General features: G+C 44.2%; 1 protein-coding gene across 1 annotated transcript in view; it reads left to right on the top strand.

Annotated features, from left to right (window-relative positions):
* Positions 1–20,000, top strand: part of mgat4b (alpha-1,3-mannosyl-glycoprotein 4-beta-N-acetylglucosaminyltransferase B) — a 160,718-nt gene that overhangs the window by 139,534 nt on the left and 1,184 nt on the right. The window contains exons 12-14 of the mRNA XM_079838942.1: positions 3,896–3,974; positions 10,278–10,365; positions 11,193–11,305. Of these exons, the coding sequence (XP_079695068.1) occupies positions 3,896–3,974; positions 10,278–10,365; positions 11,193–11,305 (280 nt within the window). The remainder of the gene's footprint in view (positions 1–3,895; positions 3,975–10,277; positions 10,366–11,192; positions 11,306–20,000) is intronic.

Here is a 20,000-nt window from a genome sequence, read left to right as displayed (position 1 = left end):
TGAGATGCTCTGTGTATTCTGAGTCCTTTCTATCAGAACCAGCATTAACTTCTGGAGCAGTTTGAGCTCCAGTAGCTCGTCTGTTTGATCGACCACACGGGCATCAATGAGCCTCGGCCGGTTCTGCACTGGTCCTCCATGACCCTGTGGCCGGTTCTCCACTGGTCCTTCATGACCCTGTGGCCGGTTCTCCACTGGTCCTTCATGACCCTGTGGCCGGTTCTCCACTGGTCCTTCATGACCCTGTGGCCGGTTCTCCACTGGTCCTTCATGACCCTGTGGCCGGTTCTCCACTGGTCCTTCATGACCCTGTGGCCGGTTCTCCACTGGTCCTCCATGACCCTGTGGCCGGTTCTCCACTGGTCCTTCATGACCCTGTGGCCGGTTCTCCACTGGTCCTCCATGACCCTGTGGCCGGTTCTCCACTGGTCCTTCATAACCCTGTGGCCGGTTCTCCACTGGTCCTTCATGAGCCTGTGGCCGGTTCTCCACTGGTCCTTCATGACCCTGTGGCCGGTTCTCCACTGGTCCTTCATGACCCTGTGGCCGGTTCTCCACTGGTCCTTCATGACCCTGTGGCCGGTTCTCCACTGGTCCTCCATGACCCTGTGGCCGGTTCTCCACTGGTCCTCCATGACCCTGTGGCCGGTTCTCCACTGGTCCTCCATGACCCTGTGGCCGGTTCTCCACTGGTCCTCCATGACCCTGTGGCCGGTTCTCCACTGGTCCTCCGTGACCCTGTGGCCGGTTCTCCACTGGTCCTCCATGACCCTGTGGCCGGTTCTCCACTGGTCCTCCATGACCCTGTGGCCGGTTCTCCACTGGTCCTTCATGACCCTGTGGCCGGTTCTCCACTGGTCCTTCATGACCCTGTGGCCGGTTCTCCACTGGTCCTTCATGACCCTGTGGCCGGTTCTCCACTGGTCCTTCATGACCCTGTGGCCGGTTCTCCACTGGTCCTCCATGACCCTGTGGCCGGTTCTCCACTGGTCCTCCATGACCCTGTGGCCGGTTCTCCACTGGTCCTCCATGACCCTGTGGCCGGTTCTCCACTGGTCCTTCATGACCCTGTGGCCGGTTCTCCACTGGTCCTTCATGACCCTGTGGCCGGTTCTCCACTGGTCCTTCATGACCCTGTGGCCGGTTCTCCACTGGTCCTTCATGACCCTGTGGCCGGTTCTCCACTGGTCCTTCATGACCCTGTGGCCGGTTCTCCACTGGTCCTTCATGACCCTGTGGCCGGTTCTCCACTGGTCCTTCATGACCCTGTGGCCGGTTCTCCACTGGTCCTCCATGACCCTGTGGCCGGTTCTCCACTGGTCCTCCATGACCCTGTGGCCGGTTCTCCACTGGTCCTCCATGACCCTGTGGCCGGTTCTCCACTGGTCCTCCATGACCCTGTGGCCGGTTCTCCACTGGTCCTCCATGACCCTGTGGCCGGTTCTCCACTGGTCCTCCGTGACCCTGTGGCCGGTTCTCCACTGGTCCTTCATGACCCTGTGGCCGGTTCTCCACTGGTCCTTCCTGACCCTGTGGCCGGTTCTCCACTGGTCCTTCATGACCCTGTGGCCGGTTCTCCACTGGTCCTTCATGACCCTGTGGCCGGTTCTCCACTGGTCCTCCATGACCCTGTGGCCGGTTCTCCACTGGTCCTCCATGACCCTGTGGCCGGTTCTCCACTGGTCCTTCCTGACCCTGTGGCCGGTTCTCCACTGGTCCTTCCTGACCCTGTGGCCGGTTCTCCACTGGTCCTTCATGACCCTGTGGCCGGTTCTCCACTGGTCCTTCATGACCCTGTGGCCGGTTCTCCACTGGTCCTCCATGACCCTGTGGCCGGTTCTCCACTGGTCCTCCATGACCCTGTGGCCGGTTCTCCACTGGTCCTTCCTGACCCTGTGGCCGGTTCTCCACTGGTCCTTCCTGACCCTGTGGCCGGTTCTCCACTGGTCCTCCATGACCCTGTGGCCGGTTCTCCACTGGTCCTTCATGACCCTGTGGCCGGTTCTCCACTGGTCCTTCATGACCCTGTGGCCGGTTCTCCACTGGTCCTCCATGACCCTGTGGCCGGTTCTCCACTGGTCCTCCATGACCCTGTGGCCGGTTCTCCACTGGTCCTTCCTGACCCTGTGGCCGGTTCTCCACTGGTCCTTCCTGACCCTGTGGCCGGTTCTCCACTGGTCCTTCATGACCCTGTGGCCGGTTCTCCACTGGTCCTTCATGACCCTGTGGCCGGTTCTCCACTGGTCCTCCATGACCCTGTGGCCGGTTCTCCACTGGTCCTCCATGACCCTGTGGCCGGTTCTCCACTGGTCCTTCCTGACCCTGTGGCCGGTTCTCCACTGGTCCTTCCTGACCCTGTGGCCGGTTCTCCACTGGTCCTCCATGACCCTGTGGCTGGTTCTCCACTGGTCCTTCATGACCCTGTGGCCGGTTCTCCACTGGTCCTTCCTGACCCTGTGGCTGGTTCTCCACTGGTCCTCCATGACCCTGTGGCCGGTTCTCCACTGGTCCTTCATGACCCTGTGGCCGGTTCTCCACTGGTCCTTCATAACCCTGTGGCCGGTTCTCCACTGGTCCTCCATGACCCTGTGGCCGGTTCTGCACTGGTCCTTCATGACCCTGTGGCCGGTTCTCCACTGGTCCTTCATGACCCTGTGGCCGGTTCTCCACTGGTCCTTCCTGACCCTGTGGCTGGTTCTCCACTGGTCCTCCATGACCCTGTGGCCGGTTCTCCACTGGTCCTTCATGACCCTGTGGCCGGTTCTCCACTGGTCCTTCATAACCCTGTGGCCGGTTCTCCACTGGTCCTTCATGACCCTGTGGCCGGTTCTCCACTGGTCCTTCATGACCCTGTGGCCGGTTCTCCACTGGTCCTTCATGACCCTGTGGCCGGTTCTCCACTGGTCCTCCATGACCCTGTGGCCGGTTCTCCACTGGTCCTTCATGACCCTGTGGCCGGTTCTCCACTGGTCCTTCATAACCCTGTGGCCGGTTCTCCACTGGTCCTCCATGATCCTGTGGCCGGTTCAAATCCTTACGCTTGCCCATTTTTCCTGCTTCTAACACATCAACTCTGAGGACAAAATGTCCACTTGCTGCCTAATATATCCCACCCACTAACAGATCATCAGTGTTATTCACCGGTCATAATGTTATGCCTGATCGGTGTCTGTACATTATTGAAATATTAACTTGAAATCTCAAGGGGGACTCCAAGTAAATATTTTACGCTTCGGCTGACAAGAAAGTTTGGGAATCAACTCCGGCTCAGAGCCTCATGAGGGCTGTCTGTTTCATTCACGCTTTCCTTTCCTCTGAATGAAGCCGAACGCTGTTGTCCATTTTGTAATAGAGCTCGTCTCGCTCAGGCTGGATCATGCATCAATCATCACCAGCCACACTCATCCATACATTTTTAACCCTAATGGAAAGTTCATGCATATTTCAGGCTTAATTGAGAGTCTGAATGCGAGCGTTTGACCATCACTCACCGGCGTCCTTCATGCTACACAAGTCACAGTTTAACAAGCGCAGGTGTGTGTTTCTACATGTGTAATTATAGTGTGTGTTTCTGGGATGCTGTTTTTTGGACTCTTAAATATGTTTGTCATTGCATTAGACAGCGTGTTATAAAGTGCTCAAGAGCTACTTTTCTCAAAACTCGTTTCTCTGTAGATAAGTTTGATCAGTTTGTAGATACTTCCCAATCACGTGGTGTGTGTGTGTGTGTCTCACACTCCCGGTCTATACCCCAAACTTTTGAACAGTACTGTAAATGTCTAAATACTTTTTGGGGCCGTTGTACTGCAGGGTCTATAAATAAATGCATGATAAGATGATATATAAGGAGGCGTCTGCAGCACCGTTCTTTAACAGTGTGTGTGTGTGTTTGCAGGTATTTCTTCCGCAGTGGAAACATCGAGCACCCTGGAGACAAGCTCTTCAACACTACAGTGGAGGTTCTTCCTTTCGACGTGAGTCCCTGTCATTGTGTGTAGATGAACACTAGCGGTGTGTGTGTGTGTGAGTGTGTGAGTGTGTTTCCTCTGGGCAGCCTCTATAAACACCCCACAGATCTCTCAGAAACACCGTCTCAACCAGCTCATGCTTCAGTCAGTGTTGAAAACGCAACGCAGCCGCAAAAACTCTTTGGCATGCTTCCTGTTTGAGCAGATGTCAAGAGCTGAATGTATCATAGTTGGCTAAGAACCTGTTTAAATGTGCAAGCATCAGTATTATCATTGGGTTTGGCTGACCTGAAGTATTAAACGTGTAACTTGTGCCTCATTATTTGCACGTCTGAGACCTGGACGACAGCCACAGAGAGAGGACACGTCATGAACGCTTAGAAATCTTAGTGTACTTTCTTCACTGAAGAACACAACGGATATCTTCACCTCGGAGAACAAAGGACATGGATTGTCTGTAACTGTAACCCTACTGTAATTCTTAGAGTTTCCAAGGATCAGCATTGTCCCCTAAAAATGCTCGGGCAGACCAAACCGTAAGTCGTAGAGACCTGAAACTTTGAGGGATGGTAGTACTCACATCGCCTACAATTACACCAAATCTCGCCCCAATCGGCCTGACGAGGGCGCTACAGTGATCAAAAGTATGTAATGGCGTCGGAAGCAAAACAAATGTGATGGGTCCATTTACTGAAGTAGATGCCATTTACATTAAGTGCAGATATCCCGCCTTGTTTACCAAACGTCTGGTTGGGACAGACAAAATTACAGAAGACTCTGAATTATTTACAGTGGTAATAGTGTAGGAGTAAGACCCGAGGTTCAAATCCGCATATTGCCGAACTCACTCTTCTCCCTTTCCCATCACATATCAGATCAGAAAGGCATTTATTTTCAAGTAAAATGAAGAAAAAAATCTACCTATTAATGAAGAAATAAAGCGTCTACCGTGTGTTTAATAATAACGTTTTTATCGGTTAGGGGTGAACAGACATGTGCTGAATTAGAGAGTTGGTCCAATATCATTGGTTTTAAAAAGTGGGTGGGTCTTGTCACACACTCATACACTTTGGCTCAAGAAGAACAAAACACATAATCGTCTGGCAAAATTTTGGCTTATTTTGGATTTTTCGAATAACCTACTTTTGTGAACTAGCCCTAGGTTTTTCTCCCGATCGGAACCAAACCAGTGCAGATAGATTCCCTGGAGTCTGATTGTCAATCATTATCAAAATTTCGATTGATGTCCGCGACAGGACGCCAACACGTTTGAAGTGGGCGTGGCTACTTTTACAAAAACGGCTATCCCTGTTGAACAGAATGAGATAATATCACCAAACTTGATACACCTGTGTATGTGCTCGGTCTGTGTTCGCGTGAAATGGCCACAGGTGGCACTATAAAATGAAAAAAATACGGCCACGGCTATACGCACAACCGGCGTATACAACACACCCACTTTTAGGGGAAAATAAACTTGACTCCCATAGACTTCAATACAAAATAGTGGCACAAAACAACGTCCGTACACAGCCGGCAGGCTTGAATACCTTAAAGGATTAGTTCACTTTCAAATAAACTTTTGCTTATAATTTACTCACCCCCTTGTCATCCAAGATGTCCATGTCTTTCTGTCTTCAGTTGAAAAGAAATGAAGATTTTTGATGAAAAGATTTCAGGATATTTCTCCATAAAATGGAAGTCAATAGACTCCAAACGGTTCAAGGTCCAAATGAGAGGTTCAGTACAGCTTCAAAAGGGCTTTAAACCACATCAAACGCTACCAGACGATCAATAAGGGTCTTATCTAGCCAAACGATCTGTCATTTTTTTTAAATAAATAAAGTTTAAGTTTTGTAAGCACAAATGCTCGCCTTGATCTGTTCAGTGATGCGCGCTCGTTACGTCACGTAATACACAATTACGGTGAAAAGGTCACGCTAGACGCAGGCGGAAGTACCGAGTCAGTGTTTACAAATGAGCGGAAGGAGGACCGTATCCACATATTCAAACGTCTTTGCGCCTGCGTCTTCAACAGTGATAGAAGAAGCCATGTTTCTGAACGAGAGATCCTAGTGATCGCATGTAGATGGAGAAGAGAAGCGGTCCCAGCACTGAGCCCTGAGGCACTCCAGTAGCTCTAGATGATAGCAGTGACAGGAGAAACCATGTTTCTGAACGACAGATCTATTGATGAGATGAAGATGGAGAAGAGAAGCGGTCCCAGCACTGAACAGATCAAGGCGAGCATTTGTGCTTATAAAACTTAAACGTTATTTTTTTTTTTTTAAATTACCGATCGTTTGGCTAGATAAGACCCTTATTGATCGTCTGGTAGCGTTTGATGTGGTTTAAAGCCCTTTTGAAGCTGTACTGAACCTCTCATTTGGACCTTGAACCGTTTGGAGTCTATTGACTTCCATTTTATGGAGAAATATCCTGAAATCTTTTCATCAAAAATCTTCATTTCTTTTCGACTGAAGACAGAAAGACATGGACATCTTGGATGACAAGGGGGTGAGTAAATTATAAGCAAAAGTTTATTTGAAAGTGAACTAATCCTTTAAGAAATCACTCAGATTAAACATTTCAAGTAATTATATGTCCAGCCTGCCTGCCATAGAACGTGAAAGACACATCCACACACTTCATTTGGTCAATTTAAAAACATGTCCCTTCATTGATTCTCCCAGTGTCAAATTGGTGTAACAACTCCACCCAGTGGCCAGAGGACATTTACTCGTACCTGATCGAGTCACGAGGTAAGCCAGTGAATGATTTTACTTTGTTTTTGAATCATGAAGTACAGATGATGCAATCGGCATGTTTTTAAATTGACCAAATGAAGTGTGTGGATGTGTCTTTCACGTTCTATGGCAGGCAGGCTGGACATATAATTACTTGAAATGTTTAATCTGAGTGATTTCTTCAGTTATTCAAGCCTGCCGGCTGTGTACGGACGTTATTTTGTGCCGCTATTTTTATTGAAGTCTATGGGAAGTCAAGTTTATTTTCCCCCAAAATGGGCGTTGACGGAATTGACAGATAAGTTCCCGTATAGCTACGCAACAGTCAGTCCGATTGACTTTAAAACTGGCACATATCACAAGATTTACCGTACCATATGGTAGAACTCCTCATTCTGAGCAACTTTGCCTCTAGGACCGCCGCTGTCAATCGAGCCGTTTGATAAATATTAGAGATTATTTCAAAAACCTACTTTCGTGAACTAGTCCTAGGTTTTTGGCTCAACCTCAAGAACTGTTAAAAAGCTTTAAAACTACTATATTATATCATTTTTCTGGGCAAGTCGGAGTGAACTACGGCACTAATAGAGTCTCATGAACGCAGCACAGAAGGTCAAGAGCCAACAGCAGGATTTTCATTAAATAATACATTACATTTCAGTTTGTTTTTCACCAAACCCTATCATAAACCTCATCTGTCATACTTTTGCGTCTTTTGATGCTGGTCGCTATTCACTGCTATTATATGGATGAGTGGGACGCTTTTAAAAACTCTCCTTATGTGGTGTAAAAAAAGAGAGAAGGGCATACGGCATTAGAACAACACCAGGGTGTGTAAATGATGACTTAACTTTCATTTTAGGGAGAACTATCCCTTTAAATGTCACAAAAACGATATGAACATGAGTAACGAGAACCAAAGTCTTTTGTTAAAAGAAAGAGTCAGAACTGACCGCTCCATCACTGCCCTACACAGACAGCAGGAGCTCGGGGAAGTAGCAGAAAGCAGAGCAGATAAAGATATACTTCTGCTTTATGAGCTAATGGAACTGTACTGACACACGGTAATAAAATGTGACCTGCTGTGTGTGCGGTCGGCGCGGAGGAAATATTTTCTCCCGAGGGAGAGCAGACGAGGGGCGGCACTGTGATTTAAGATTACAGGCGGAAACGGACGTTCACCGCAAGATTAATCGCAGGATTTTCTAAGAGAGAGAGCCCAGCGCCCTTTAATATCTCTCATCCTCTCGCTGTTTTTTGCTTCTCCTCCCTGCCGGGTTGTTATATCTATTTTTTCTCCTCATTTCCCTCTTTGTAAAGCTCCCTTTAGGGACGTTTATGGAATTCAGCCGGATATAGGAAATTAGCAGGGAATGCCCTCGGGAAAAGAGTATTTGTGGTCTGTTTTATGCTGTTAATGCAGTTTGGGAAATTAGAGCGTCGCTCTGCTGGGGGTTTTGAACATTTTTGTCTTCTCTTGGGTCACATCACAGAGTTTCGCTCCAAGAAGGAGCCTAATTTCAGAAGTTACAGTTGCCAGGCATGCAGAAACAAGCATAGCATTATGACCACCTTCCTAATATTGTGTTGGTCCCCCTTTTGCTGCCAAAACAGCCCTGACCTGTCGAGGCAACAGCATAGCAGTGATAGAAGCCATGTTTCTGAAGGACAGATCCTAGTGATCGCATGTAGATGGAGAGGAGAAGTGGTCCCAGCACTGAGCCCTGAGGCACTCCAGTAGCTCTAGATGATAGCAGTGATGGGAGAAGCCATGTTTCTGAACGAGAGATCCTAGTGATCGCATGTAGATGGAGAGGAGAAGCGGTCCCAGCACTGAGTCCTGAGGCACTCCAGTAGCTCTAGATGATATCAGTGATGGGAGAAGCCATGTTCCTGAACGAGAGATCCTAGTGATCGCATGTAGATGGAGAGGAGAAGCGGTCCCAGCACTGAGCCCTGAGGCACTCCAGTAGCTCTAGATTATAGCAGTGATGGGAGAAGCCATGTTTCTGGAGGACAGATCTAGTGATCGCATGTAGATGGAGAAGAGAAGCGCTCCCAGCACTGAGCCCTGAGGCACTCCAGTAGCTCTAGATTATAGCAGTGATGGGAGAAGCCATGTTTCTGGAGGACAGATCTAGTGATCGCATGTAGATGGAGAAGAGAAGCGCTCCCAGCACTGAGCCCTGAGGCACTCCAGTAGCTCTAGATTATAGCAGTGATGGGAGAAGCCATGTTTCTGGAGGACAGATCTAGTGATCGCATGTAGATGGAGAAGAGAAGCGGTCCCAGCACTGAGCCCTGAGGTACACCAGTAGCTCTAGATGATAGCAGTGATGGGAGAAGCCATGTTTCTGAACGAGAGATCCTAGTGATCGCATGTAGATGGAGAGGAGAAGCGGTCCCAGCACTGAGCCCTGAGGTACACCAGTAGCTCTAGATGATAGCAGTGATGGGAGAAGCCATGTTTCTGAACGAGATATCCTAGTGATCACATGTAGATGGAGAAGAGAAGCGGTCCCAGCCCTAAGCCCTGAGGCACTCCAGTAGCTCTAGATGTTGTGACTTAGACGCCTCACCCTGAAGGACCCACTAGACTAGAACCACTGGAGAGCGGTTCCTGAGATGCCCATTGTCAACAGGAACAGTTCCTTCTCTAAATGTCAGCTCAGGGCTCCTGCGTCACTTCTCTTTAATGCTTCCCTCACGCTTTAATTATTTTTGCTGCCATTTTTATTTTTATCTTGACAGAAAAGCAGCAACACAGATTGGTTCAATATATCACTTTCAGAAGAATCTCTGCCAAACCTGACGTTTCTAATAAAGGAGTATCACCTCAGATCTGGCAAAACATACAGTTGCATTCGCTTTCCTAAACTGTTCATTCATATAGACATTATTGCATGCAACAGAATAAAGGGAGGAGAGTGTGTGTGTGTGTGTGTGTGTGTGTGTGTGTGTGTGTGTGTGTGTGTGTGTGTGTGTGTGTGTGTGTGTGTGTGTGTGTGTGTGTGTGTGTGTGTGTGTGTGTGTGTGTGTGTGTGTGTGTGTGTGTGTGTGTGTGTGTGTGTGTGTGTGTGTGTGTGTGTGTGTGTGTGTGTGTGTGAGTGAGTGAGTGAGTGAGTGAGTGAGTGAGTGAGTGAGTGAGTGAGTGAGTGAGTGAGTGAGTGAGTGAGTGAGTGAGTGAGTGAGTGAGTGAGTGTGTGTGTGTGTGAGTGAGTGAGTGAGTGAGTGAGTGAGTGAGTGAGTGAGTGAGTGAGTGAGTGAGTGAGTGAGTGAGTGAGTGAGTGAGTGAGTGAGTGAGTGAGTGAGTGAGTGAGTGAGTGAGTGAGTGAGTGAGTGAGTGAGTGTGTGTGTGTGTGTGAGTGAGGGAGTGAGAGTGCGTGCGTGCGTGCGTGTGAGTGAGGGAGTGAGAGTGCGTGCGTGCGTGCGTGTGAGTGAGAGTGTGTGCGTGCGTGCAAGCGTGCGTGCAAGCGTGCGTTTGTGTGTGAGTGTGAGTGAGTGAGTGAGTGTTGAGGTTTATGTGCTGAAACACTCCATCACTTCTCTCTCTCTTGATCAGAATATTCAGTCGGAGAAAGAAGCACTGAAGGAGGGGAGAGAGAAGACGCCGAAGTACCAGCGCACAGAAGACGGCTTCATCAGAATAGGTGAGCCGCACCTGCTGTGAAGCACACACTAAATATAGAGCATGATTCAGCTCATAAAGAACATTCATGCTCATGTGAAGCACGTGGCAGCCTGATCAAACAAACACACTCTGAAAGAAACAGTGGTTGTGGGGATGAATGAGTGATGTCAGTTTGTTTAGATATCTTTTCTGGCGGTTTAGTTAAACACCTGTCCTGTTTCTCCAGCTTGATGTTTTCTAATAAACATCATGTGTTAAAACTCTCCTCCAGTGACGTTCTCCACTTCTGAAGCGCTCCAGACTTCAGCTCATGGAGAAGATGTGTGTGTGATTTCTTGATTGCAGTCGATTCTCTTTTTGATGGACTAATATTGATTCTTTGTGTCGTTCGCTGCTCAAGCCTTGCTTTCTGTCTTTCTTGAACTCACACTCCAAATCCATGGAGGAAAATCCCAGCAAATCTTTATTTCGAGATGTCTGAACTCTTTGATGCGTTTCCCTCTCTCACACACACGCTCATGATTATGTATGGATGTGTGTGTGATTACTGCGCCTCAGGGTTTACTGAGGCCCGTCCCTCATGACGGAGCGTTACATTCCCCCTTCAGTCATTAATGCGCTGAATATAATCCAAACAGACGGTTTGATGCACTGCGGGAACAAGGGGAAAATGCATATAAATCTTTCCAAATATTTATCATCCATTGACATGATATCCTGCTCTCCTGTATGCTGGTTTATTCGGCACATTTGTTTCTCGATCTGCCTCTGCTCTTCCTCACATGATCTCAGAAGACTTGTTACGCGAGTGTTTATGAAGAGTGTGTTGATGCTGTCGTCCCTCAGGGAAGTTTGAGAACGGGATGGCGGAGGGCGAGGTGGAGGCTTCCTTCGGCCCGCTGGAGGCTCTGCGGCTCTCAGTGCTGACCGATTCTCCGGTGTGGGTCATTCTCAGCGAGGTACGGCTCGCCATCTGCTCATCAAACACTGACTAACACTGACACTGTTCATCTAAAGGGGAATGAGCAACACGAGTAGCGGTGCGATATGGTTCTTTCTCCAACAGCTCGTTCTGGTTCTGGAATCTGATTGGCTGAGAGCCGTGCGATATCATCGCTCAGACCGCTTCACCGCTTGTATCCCTCCGCTTGCGGCGACTGTCATGGCGAGCAAATCCACCAATAACTGTTATTGTGTCACGAAATGTAGTTTTTTAGGCGAGAGTGAACTTACTTAGACCTCAAATATTTCGGCTATATTAACTCAATCCTGTACTAGAGCGCTGCGTTTGTACATTTGACTGAATTGACCTATCGGTAAGCCCCTCCCCTCGAACGCAGATGAGCCAATAGCAGTTGAGTATCAGTTGCGCTGGGACCGGAACTCGGACATCTTTAGGTTTCAGCGCCATAGAGAAATATTGGAAAATCCGAAGCTCTCATCGGTTTGACTGTGTTTATGCTACAAAAATGCTCAAATGTCGTACCTGAGGAACTGTAACACTGACTCCAGCGATCCTGAGAGGATTTTCTGTTTGTCATTCTCGTTAAGTTACGATTAAAGTCCCTGCTGACATACAAACCGAAATAACTAACTGTTCTCACATCATGTACACTGTAGGTCAAAAACACATTTCAGTGCCTCTCCATATTAAACTGGTTATATGTCAATTAATTTAATTTTAGATATGTTTAAGGTGTACGTTATCTCCTATTTTGATGGTATTATAGTCTCCGGCTAGTGAAAGGAAGAGCTCGCACGCAGTTTATCAGAGTTGTTTTGCAGATACAAAGTTTACCAGTTATTAACTGCACCCTCGAAAAGGCATAAGGTCTGTGTGTATGTGTGTTTACTGTGAGTGTTTGTGTGTAGTTTGCTGTGTATGGTAATGATAATGCAACGGAGAGAGAGAGTTTGTGAATGAGACGTTAATGCGCACTTCTTATTCTTTGTTTGTTCAGCTCTTACGATGATTTTTTTGGAGTGAATAACGATGCAATAAACTTGATAAACCATCAGTAAAGTTTGGCCATCATTCAGACGGGGTATACGCTACATTCTGTGTCCAAAAACATCTTGGCATAAGGCTTTCACACTGACAGCTGTCATTGTAAGATATAGCAACTCTGTTTGTTTGTCCAAGTTAGCAACAGTAACTAAGGGGGGCGGGGCTTACCGATAGGTCAATTGTTTGCTTGTGTTTATTTCCTATAGAGACAGATCGACACGCGTCATAATCTGAAGGCCACGCCCACCGGGGGGAAAACAATCCAACGCTCTCCATTGACTTTGCATTGCGTGAGGCGGCATCCTTGTCATTTCGGACTTATAACAAAAAATAGAACAATGTCTAAAAGCTGATATGTGACAAAGTGTCCAGCAAACAAGCTAAACAACACCCAGAAGTTTTTATAAGCTGTCGACCCAAAAAACGAGCGTTTAAGGACAAAAAAGTGGAAACATGCCATTGAGACGTTATATTACACTGAGAACTACACACACTAGAGGAGAACGTCATCAGAGACAGTAAATATCACATATAAAACTGACATTTGGATATTTGACTTAACAGTGACAACATTTTAACTGCACACACACACACACTGAGACACACTGAGTGTCAGGATCCCAAAATGTCCCCATTCTTCAGCTGAAGCGTCACGTTTTACTGCCTTTATCTGCTTTTGTCTCCTTAAACTCTCGTTTTTTTGGGTCGACAGCTTATAAAAACTTATTTCTGTGTTGTTTAGCTTGTTTGCTGTACACTTTGTCACATATCAGCTTTTAGACATTGTTCTGTTTTTTGTTATAAGTCCAAAATGACAAGGATGCAGCTTCACGCAATGCAAAGTCAATGAAGAGCGTTGGATTGTTTCCCCCCCCGGTGTGGGCGTGGCCTAAATACACTCTGTCTCTATTGTCTTTTATAATGGCTATTCAAATATTGTTGTTCAATAAATATTATTTTATATAAATATACTGTATTTGGCATTGAGAAAGGGTCCGTCAGTGATTGTGATTGTGATATGGACCTCAGTGACACATTATTACACCACAAGATGGCGGTAGACTGTCTTTATGAGTGACTGATGGTGAAAGGAAGTTGTTTTAGTACTGTCAATCTTTTAAAAGGACAAAGATATGGCTTTCCTCAGCAGACATTCAAATATTATGGATATGGAGCTGAAGAATGAATGCTATATCAGATGCAGGTAACACACTTGTTTAGTCGATCTCTCTCATAATAATAATACTCCACACTGTGATACTGTAACACACTGTGATTCGGCCGTAGGTAATCACTGAATATACAGTCATAACGCACGGCTATGAGTGTGTTATTGTGTTTATACAACAGTTCGACGGCACGAGTGAATAATTCAGAAACAAAATCTCTTTTGTGCAGAACTTCTTCCTTGCGCCACGGATTCACATCTCAAGTTTGACAGTCGAGCTCAAGCCTCCATTACTCAAACATCACTTTAGAGCGCTGAGAAGCTTTATTGAAGATTATTGTATTATGTAGAGTATTGTTATGAGAGAGAGAGATTGACCAAACAAGTTATTGCCTGCATCTGATATAGCATTCATTCTTCAGGTCCATGTCCATAATATTATATACATCAAAAAATCATTTTGAATGTCCGCTGAGGAAAGCCATATCTTTATCTTTGTCCGTTTAAAAGATTTCCAAAGACAGCGCTGAAATAAGGTGAGCAGATTTCTGGAATGGAAACCGGGACCTTTCCTATTTGAGTGGTCAAAAAATCACTAAAATCTAATTTATTATCTTTTAATGAAAAAAACAGGGACAATACATTTTTTTATGTTTTTGTTGTCGTTGTGGGCTGCCTATATTATTTTTAACTTTAATAATTATTAGGATTTTTGGTCTGGATTTAATACAATGTAGCCTGGATGCCAGCCGAATTTAGCCCCGCCCACAAAATCTTTTGCTCGGGCAATTCGGTCTGGACTCGCTCCATAGAGGAGGAATTATGCCTGAACAGAAACTGTTCGGACCAATGAAATCATCAGGGCGGGCTTTAGACGATGATGGACAGATGATAAACAGTAACGTAATCATCCACGTCATCGAAGGCGCTTGGGTTGAATTTGCTCTTATCCTAAACGGAGAACTTGTTCGTATATGCATTCACCTTCACTATTTCTCTCAGAAACGATGATCGTGTTGGTAAGTACTCTGTGTATCCTTAAATTATTTTATTACTGCCAAAGATCGTTTACACTCATCTTTTTCTTGTAACGTTACTTAATCCAGCGTGCGTGCAGACAGGGTTTCCAAGTGTTTTTGCAATGTCGCGCACAATTGCTACTCAAAACTATAGCCCAAAACTATAACTTTCCGGGGGGTTCTCCGCAAAAAAATGGCGTTTGGTTGGCAAAATATGTTATTTTGGCAAGGTTGCCTGCTAAAATTCGCATTCCTGGGTTTATATAATCACATAATTGGGGTCGCTTCAACCCGCGGACATGGAGAAAAACACGGACTTGGCAACACAGTGCAGTTGAGTTCTGTTGACATTTGACAACTAACGTTACGCGTCGCTCCGTTGCTCTGATTGGTTGTGGGTCTATCCAATTGAGGTCTTTCCTGGCTCGGTTGAAACACACCCCATAATCAAAGCTCAATGGAGCAGAATCAAACTCATATTCTGACTAGAATTGAGTATGGCCACGCCAGGCTAAATACAATGCAACGCACCCGCAAAAACAAAAAACTAACAATGAAAAGAGTTAATAACCACTGTAAATAACAAGCAGTTCAAAACAATATTATAACGTGCCTTAAAATACATTACAAAAATAAAACATGATAAATAAAACTATTTAACAAATATTTTAACAATTATCATTTTATGTAATATTTTAATTAAATATTTTTTATTTTTTTTTACTTCAAATGTTTTGATACGCTTGTGCTTGAAAATATCTCTTACTATCCACGATGACCTACAACGTCCTATAGGAAAATTCAACTGCAGTAGCCACCGTTCAACCTTAAGAGGGCAGCACTCAGACAGTTTTACACCATATTTTATAGAATTAAAACACTTTATACTCAAATGTCAAAACATTTACTCGAATCAATGAACAGCATTAATAAAGCCCCAGTCTTGCAGATCATTAACTAAAGTTGGTTTAGGGTTTAGTTACCCTTTAATTTAACATGAATAGTTAGTATGTTACTACCTTTAAAGCGATAACAATGTTTCTTTTGATATTTGACGATTACGATTATGGTTACGTTCTTCATGAAGTAGTAGCGGCGCGCGACCAAGTAGAGTCAGCGTATCTCCCAGCGCCATCTGCTGGTGAAAATAATCACTACACGATTGCTCCTATAATCAGCAGCTGCTACTGATATATCTGAGGGTTGTTTTAAACGAGCTGTCAAACGAGGACATTTTGATAATTAATAATGAATATAATAATAATATTGATATTAATAATGAAACATCACAATCACTGACGGACCCTTTCTCAATACATAGCCTACGGCATAGGCTATTTAAATATAAAATAATATATTTATTGAACAACAATATTAAAAGTAACAACAGTAGCCATTATAAAAGACAACAGGAAATAAACACAAGCAAACAAATAATTCATTCAAACATACAGCTCTACAGGATTCAAGTTAAATCTAGCCTAAATTTTAAAGTTATGAAACTTATTTTTTCCCCTTAACCCAAATCGATTTGCTCTGGAACATGTAATAGATTTATAAGACCAAAGATTGGCTGTTTGATATACCTCAGATGATTTATATCTCATGTTAACCACTATCAGTAAGAGCCAGCGGTGAATCGGAGACACGAGCGCTGACCGTCTGGAGCTCACATCTGAGAAAGAGTCTGAACCATAGCCCTCCGCTTTTCCGGGTTTCTCATGTATTTTAGCTCTTTTCCCGCTGTCTTCCCGTTTTAGTATTTTCCCGTAAAATATAGCAGGAGTGCCGTGTAAAAGTCCTTCAAATATTATTTTTTTTTGTTCAAATTTTTCAAATAATTCTCTCTTTGTAAACTTTGTTCATTGCATGCCGTATGTTCGAATATGACCAGTCGTTTTCCCCCTCATCACCCGGGTTTAGTGCCAGAAGACGCCAATGAGAAGAGCGCGCAAATATTGAGTTATCTTTCAAGTCTTGCTCTTGAACGGACAAACTCACACAAAAAGTATGTCAACATGTCCATCTTGATGAGTATCCTAGCAGACATAGTCTGTATATGCCTTAAGTGAACTTTATACAGTCGAGAAAGACCACGCATATCCGTTCATTAGGTCTTAAAGGGGCAGTAGCATTAGGTCTTAAAGGGGCAGTAGCATTAGGTCTTAAAGGGGCAGTAGCGTTAGGTCTTAAAGGGGCAGTAGCATTAGGTCTTAAAGGGGCAGTAGCATTAGGTCTTAAAGGGGCAGTAGCATTAGGTCTTAAAGGGGCAGTAGCATTAGGTCTTAAAGGGGCAGTAGCATTAGGTCTTAAAGGGGCAGTAGCGTTAGGTCTTAAAGGGGCAGTAGCATTAGGTCTTAAAGGGGCAGTAGCATTAGGTCTTAAAGGGGCAGTAGCATTAGGTCTTAAAGGGGCAGTAGCGTTAGGTCTTAAAGGGGCAGTAGCGTTAGGTCTTAAAGGGGCAGTAGCATTAGGTCTTAAAGGGGCAGTAGCGTTAGGTCTTAAAGGGGCAGTAGCATTAGGTCTTAAAGGGGCAGTAGCATTAGGTCTTAAAGGGGCAGTAGCCTTAGATCTTAAAGGGGCAGTAGCATTAGGTCTTAAAGGGGCAGTAGCATTAGGTCTTAAAGGGGCAGTAGCATTAGGTCTTAAAGGGGCAGTAGCATTAGGTCTTAAAGGGGCAGTAGCGTTAGGTCTTAAAGGGGCAGTAGCGTTAGGTCTTAAAGGGGCAGTAGCATTAGGTCTTAAAGGGGCAGTAGCGTTAGGTCTTAAAGGGGCAGTAGCGTTAGGTCTTAAAGGGGCAGTAGCGTTAGGTCTTAAAGGGGCAGTAGCATTAGGTCTTAAAGGGGCAGTAGCGTTAGGTCTTAAAGGGGCAGTAGCGTTAGGTCTTAAAGGGGCAGTAGCGTTAGGTCTTAAAGGGGCAGTAGCGTTAGGTCTTAAAGGGGCAGTAGCGTTAGGTCTTAAAGGGGCAGTAGCGTTAGGTCTTAAAGGGGCAGTAGCGTTAGGTCTTAAAGGGGCAGTAGCATTAGGTCTTAAAGGGGCAGTAGCATTAGGTCTTAAAGGGGCAGTAGCATTAGGTCTTAAAGGGACAGTAGCCTTAGGTCTTAAAGGGGCAGTAGCGTTAGGTCTTAAAGGGGCAGTAGGGGCAGTAGCGTTAGGTCTTAAAGGGGCAGTAGCCTTTACTGCTGTCTGTTTAAAGCTCCACTGTGTGATATTTTCCCCCATCTAGTGGTGAACTTGTATATGACCATCCAGTGAATATTAGTTTCTGTTCCTCTCAATTCCGATTTCGTTTTAACTCCTACGGTGGCCGCTTTAGTCCAAGATTAACATGGCTTCCAGCTCGACCTCGTCCACATTGGACACGGTGCCATCGAGTGTTAAAACGCCAAAGGCGAAGCTTGAGTTTACGGGTTTGTCCCTCTTTGGCTAATGTACTTTCAAGATGGAGGAGCAACATGGCGACCCGCATTCGAACCCTCACCCGTATGTGTTTACAATGGCATATTATAAACTTACCAGAATACTTTATTACTTGAAAGAAGTAAATAAACATTAATGAGCACATATATTTTTGAAAGAACTAAGTGTTTTTAGCTAAGAATAAACAAAAAAAGTTACACAGTGTAGCTTTAATGTCAAACAACAAAAGACAAGGGCATCACTCACTGCTCTTGATTGAATAGCTTTTGTAAGTTTAATAGGATTAATCTTTAATTTATGCACTCAAATATGCAATGTTATTTTACATTTGATCAATTTCTGTACCTGTGATAAACTAATGTTAGACGTACCTGAAAAACCTGAAAAGCATAGTTTATTTTATTAGTATATTTGCTCTATAGTATTTATTTGTGCTGCTGCTTGTATTTAAATTATTTGTTCTTATTATTTTCTTTATTTTTATTTGACAGTAGTCCTTTTTTCCCTGAACATAGCAAATACTGAACCGTACCGAAACCGTGAATCTCTCTTATTTTCAATGTTCAATGTTGACAGCTATGGTCTGAACAGATCATTAAACAGGCGCTGTGTTTATATATGAGTCAAATATCTGAGGTCTAAATAACTACTTCTCGAACTAAAAAACTGCATTTTGTGACACAACAACAGAAGTATTTTTAAAAGTCGTGGTGGATTTCTCTGCCGCCATGACAGTCGCCGCGAGCGGAGGGATACACACGGTGAAGCGGTTTCCGTCAGAAACGAGAAACAGAATATATTTAGTGCTGTCAAAATTTGCGTGTTAACACCTGCGATTAATTTCTTCAGTTTAATACATTACAAATTTTTAACACAGTTAACGTTTTTCCTGTCATTGTAGCTGTAATAAGGATTCATCTATATTTCATTATGCAGTGCAGACTGTTTGATAACTTTATTCCATTTCTCTATATTTGTCCACAGGTAAATATGACATTTATTATAATGGGTTTATGTGAAGATTGTTTTAAGTTCACTAAGGTGTTATTTTTTTAAAAAGCCTAATAAATGTTGAAATTGACATCTTTCGATTATACTGTAATGTTGAATCATTAATGTTTCATAGAGGCATCAGTGTCAGTGATACTGGCCTTCATTCATAAACAACATAACATTACACAAATATATATCAAATATACTGTCTTTAAGTTTTCTCTACTTTAATTTGGAGACTAACTGTGAAATTATTACAAAATAAAAAAATTCAAAACTTTTTAAATATTACTAAACCATTTTAAAATTAATTGCGATTAATTACAGGAAAAAAAATCAATTGTATTGATTGACAGCACTAATATATATATGTTATAGCACCAAGATACTTCACAAAATATCAAAAGGCCATCAAAATTAAAACCATATTCAATATAATAGATTATGACAGAAACTGCACAAATCAGCTGTGATTAAAAACCAGAGGAATTAGATATGTTTTAAATCTGATATTAGATATGATATATAGTAAATCTGAGCAACAAAATATTATACAATAGTAAGATAACATAAAAGACACTGCACTTTAGCATATATTAATTTCTGTTATAATTTAATATAATTTAAATGTGATGTATTATATTCCCTGTTATTAATGATTTTAAAGAAGTCTCTTCTGCTCACCAAAGCTGTGTTTATGAATCATAACTCCAGTAAATCAGTGAGATATTCCTCCAGTGTAGATCATCTGTATGAATATACACTCAAAAAAATGCTGGGTTAAAAATAACCCAAGTTGGGTTGAAAATGGACTAACCCAGCAAATGGGTTGTTTTAACACAGTGAATGGGTCGTTTTAACCCAGTGGTTGGGTTAAATGTTTACTTAAAACAACCTAATCGCTGGGTTAAAACAGCCCAATTGCTGGGTTAGTCCATTTTCAACCCAACTTGGGTTATTTTTAACCCAGCATTTTTTTTAGTGTAGTTAAATAAAGGGGATTTGGGGAGAGATGCCATCCTTTTTGGTTCCCCGAAGAACCTTTC

The sequence above is a fragment of the Gobio gobio genome, assembly GCF_949357685.1.
Source record: "Gobio gobio genome assembly, chromosome: 16".
Classification (NCBI taxonomy): Eukaryota; Metazoa; Chordata; class Actinopteri; order Cypriniformes; family Gobionidae; genus Gobio; species Gobio gobio.
Note: the sequence above shows the minus strand (reverse complement) of the source record. Positions and strands in the feature narration are given on the sequence as shown.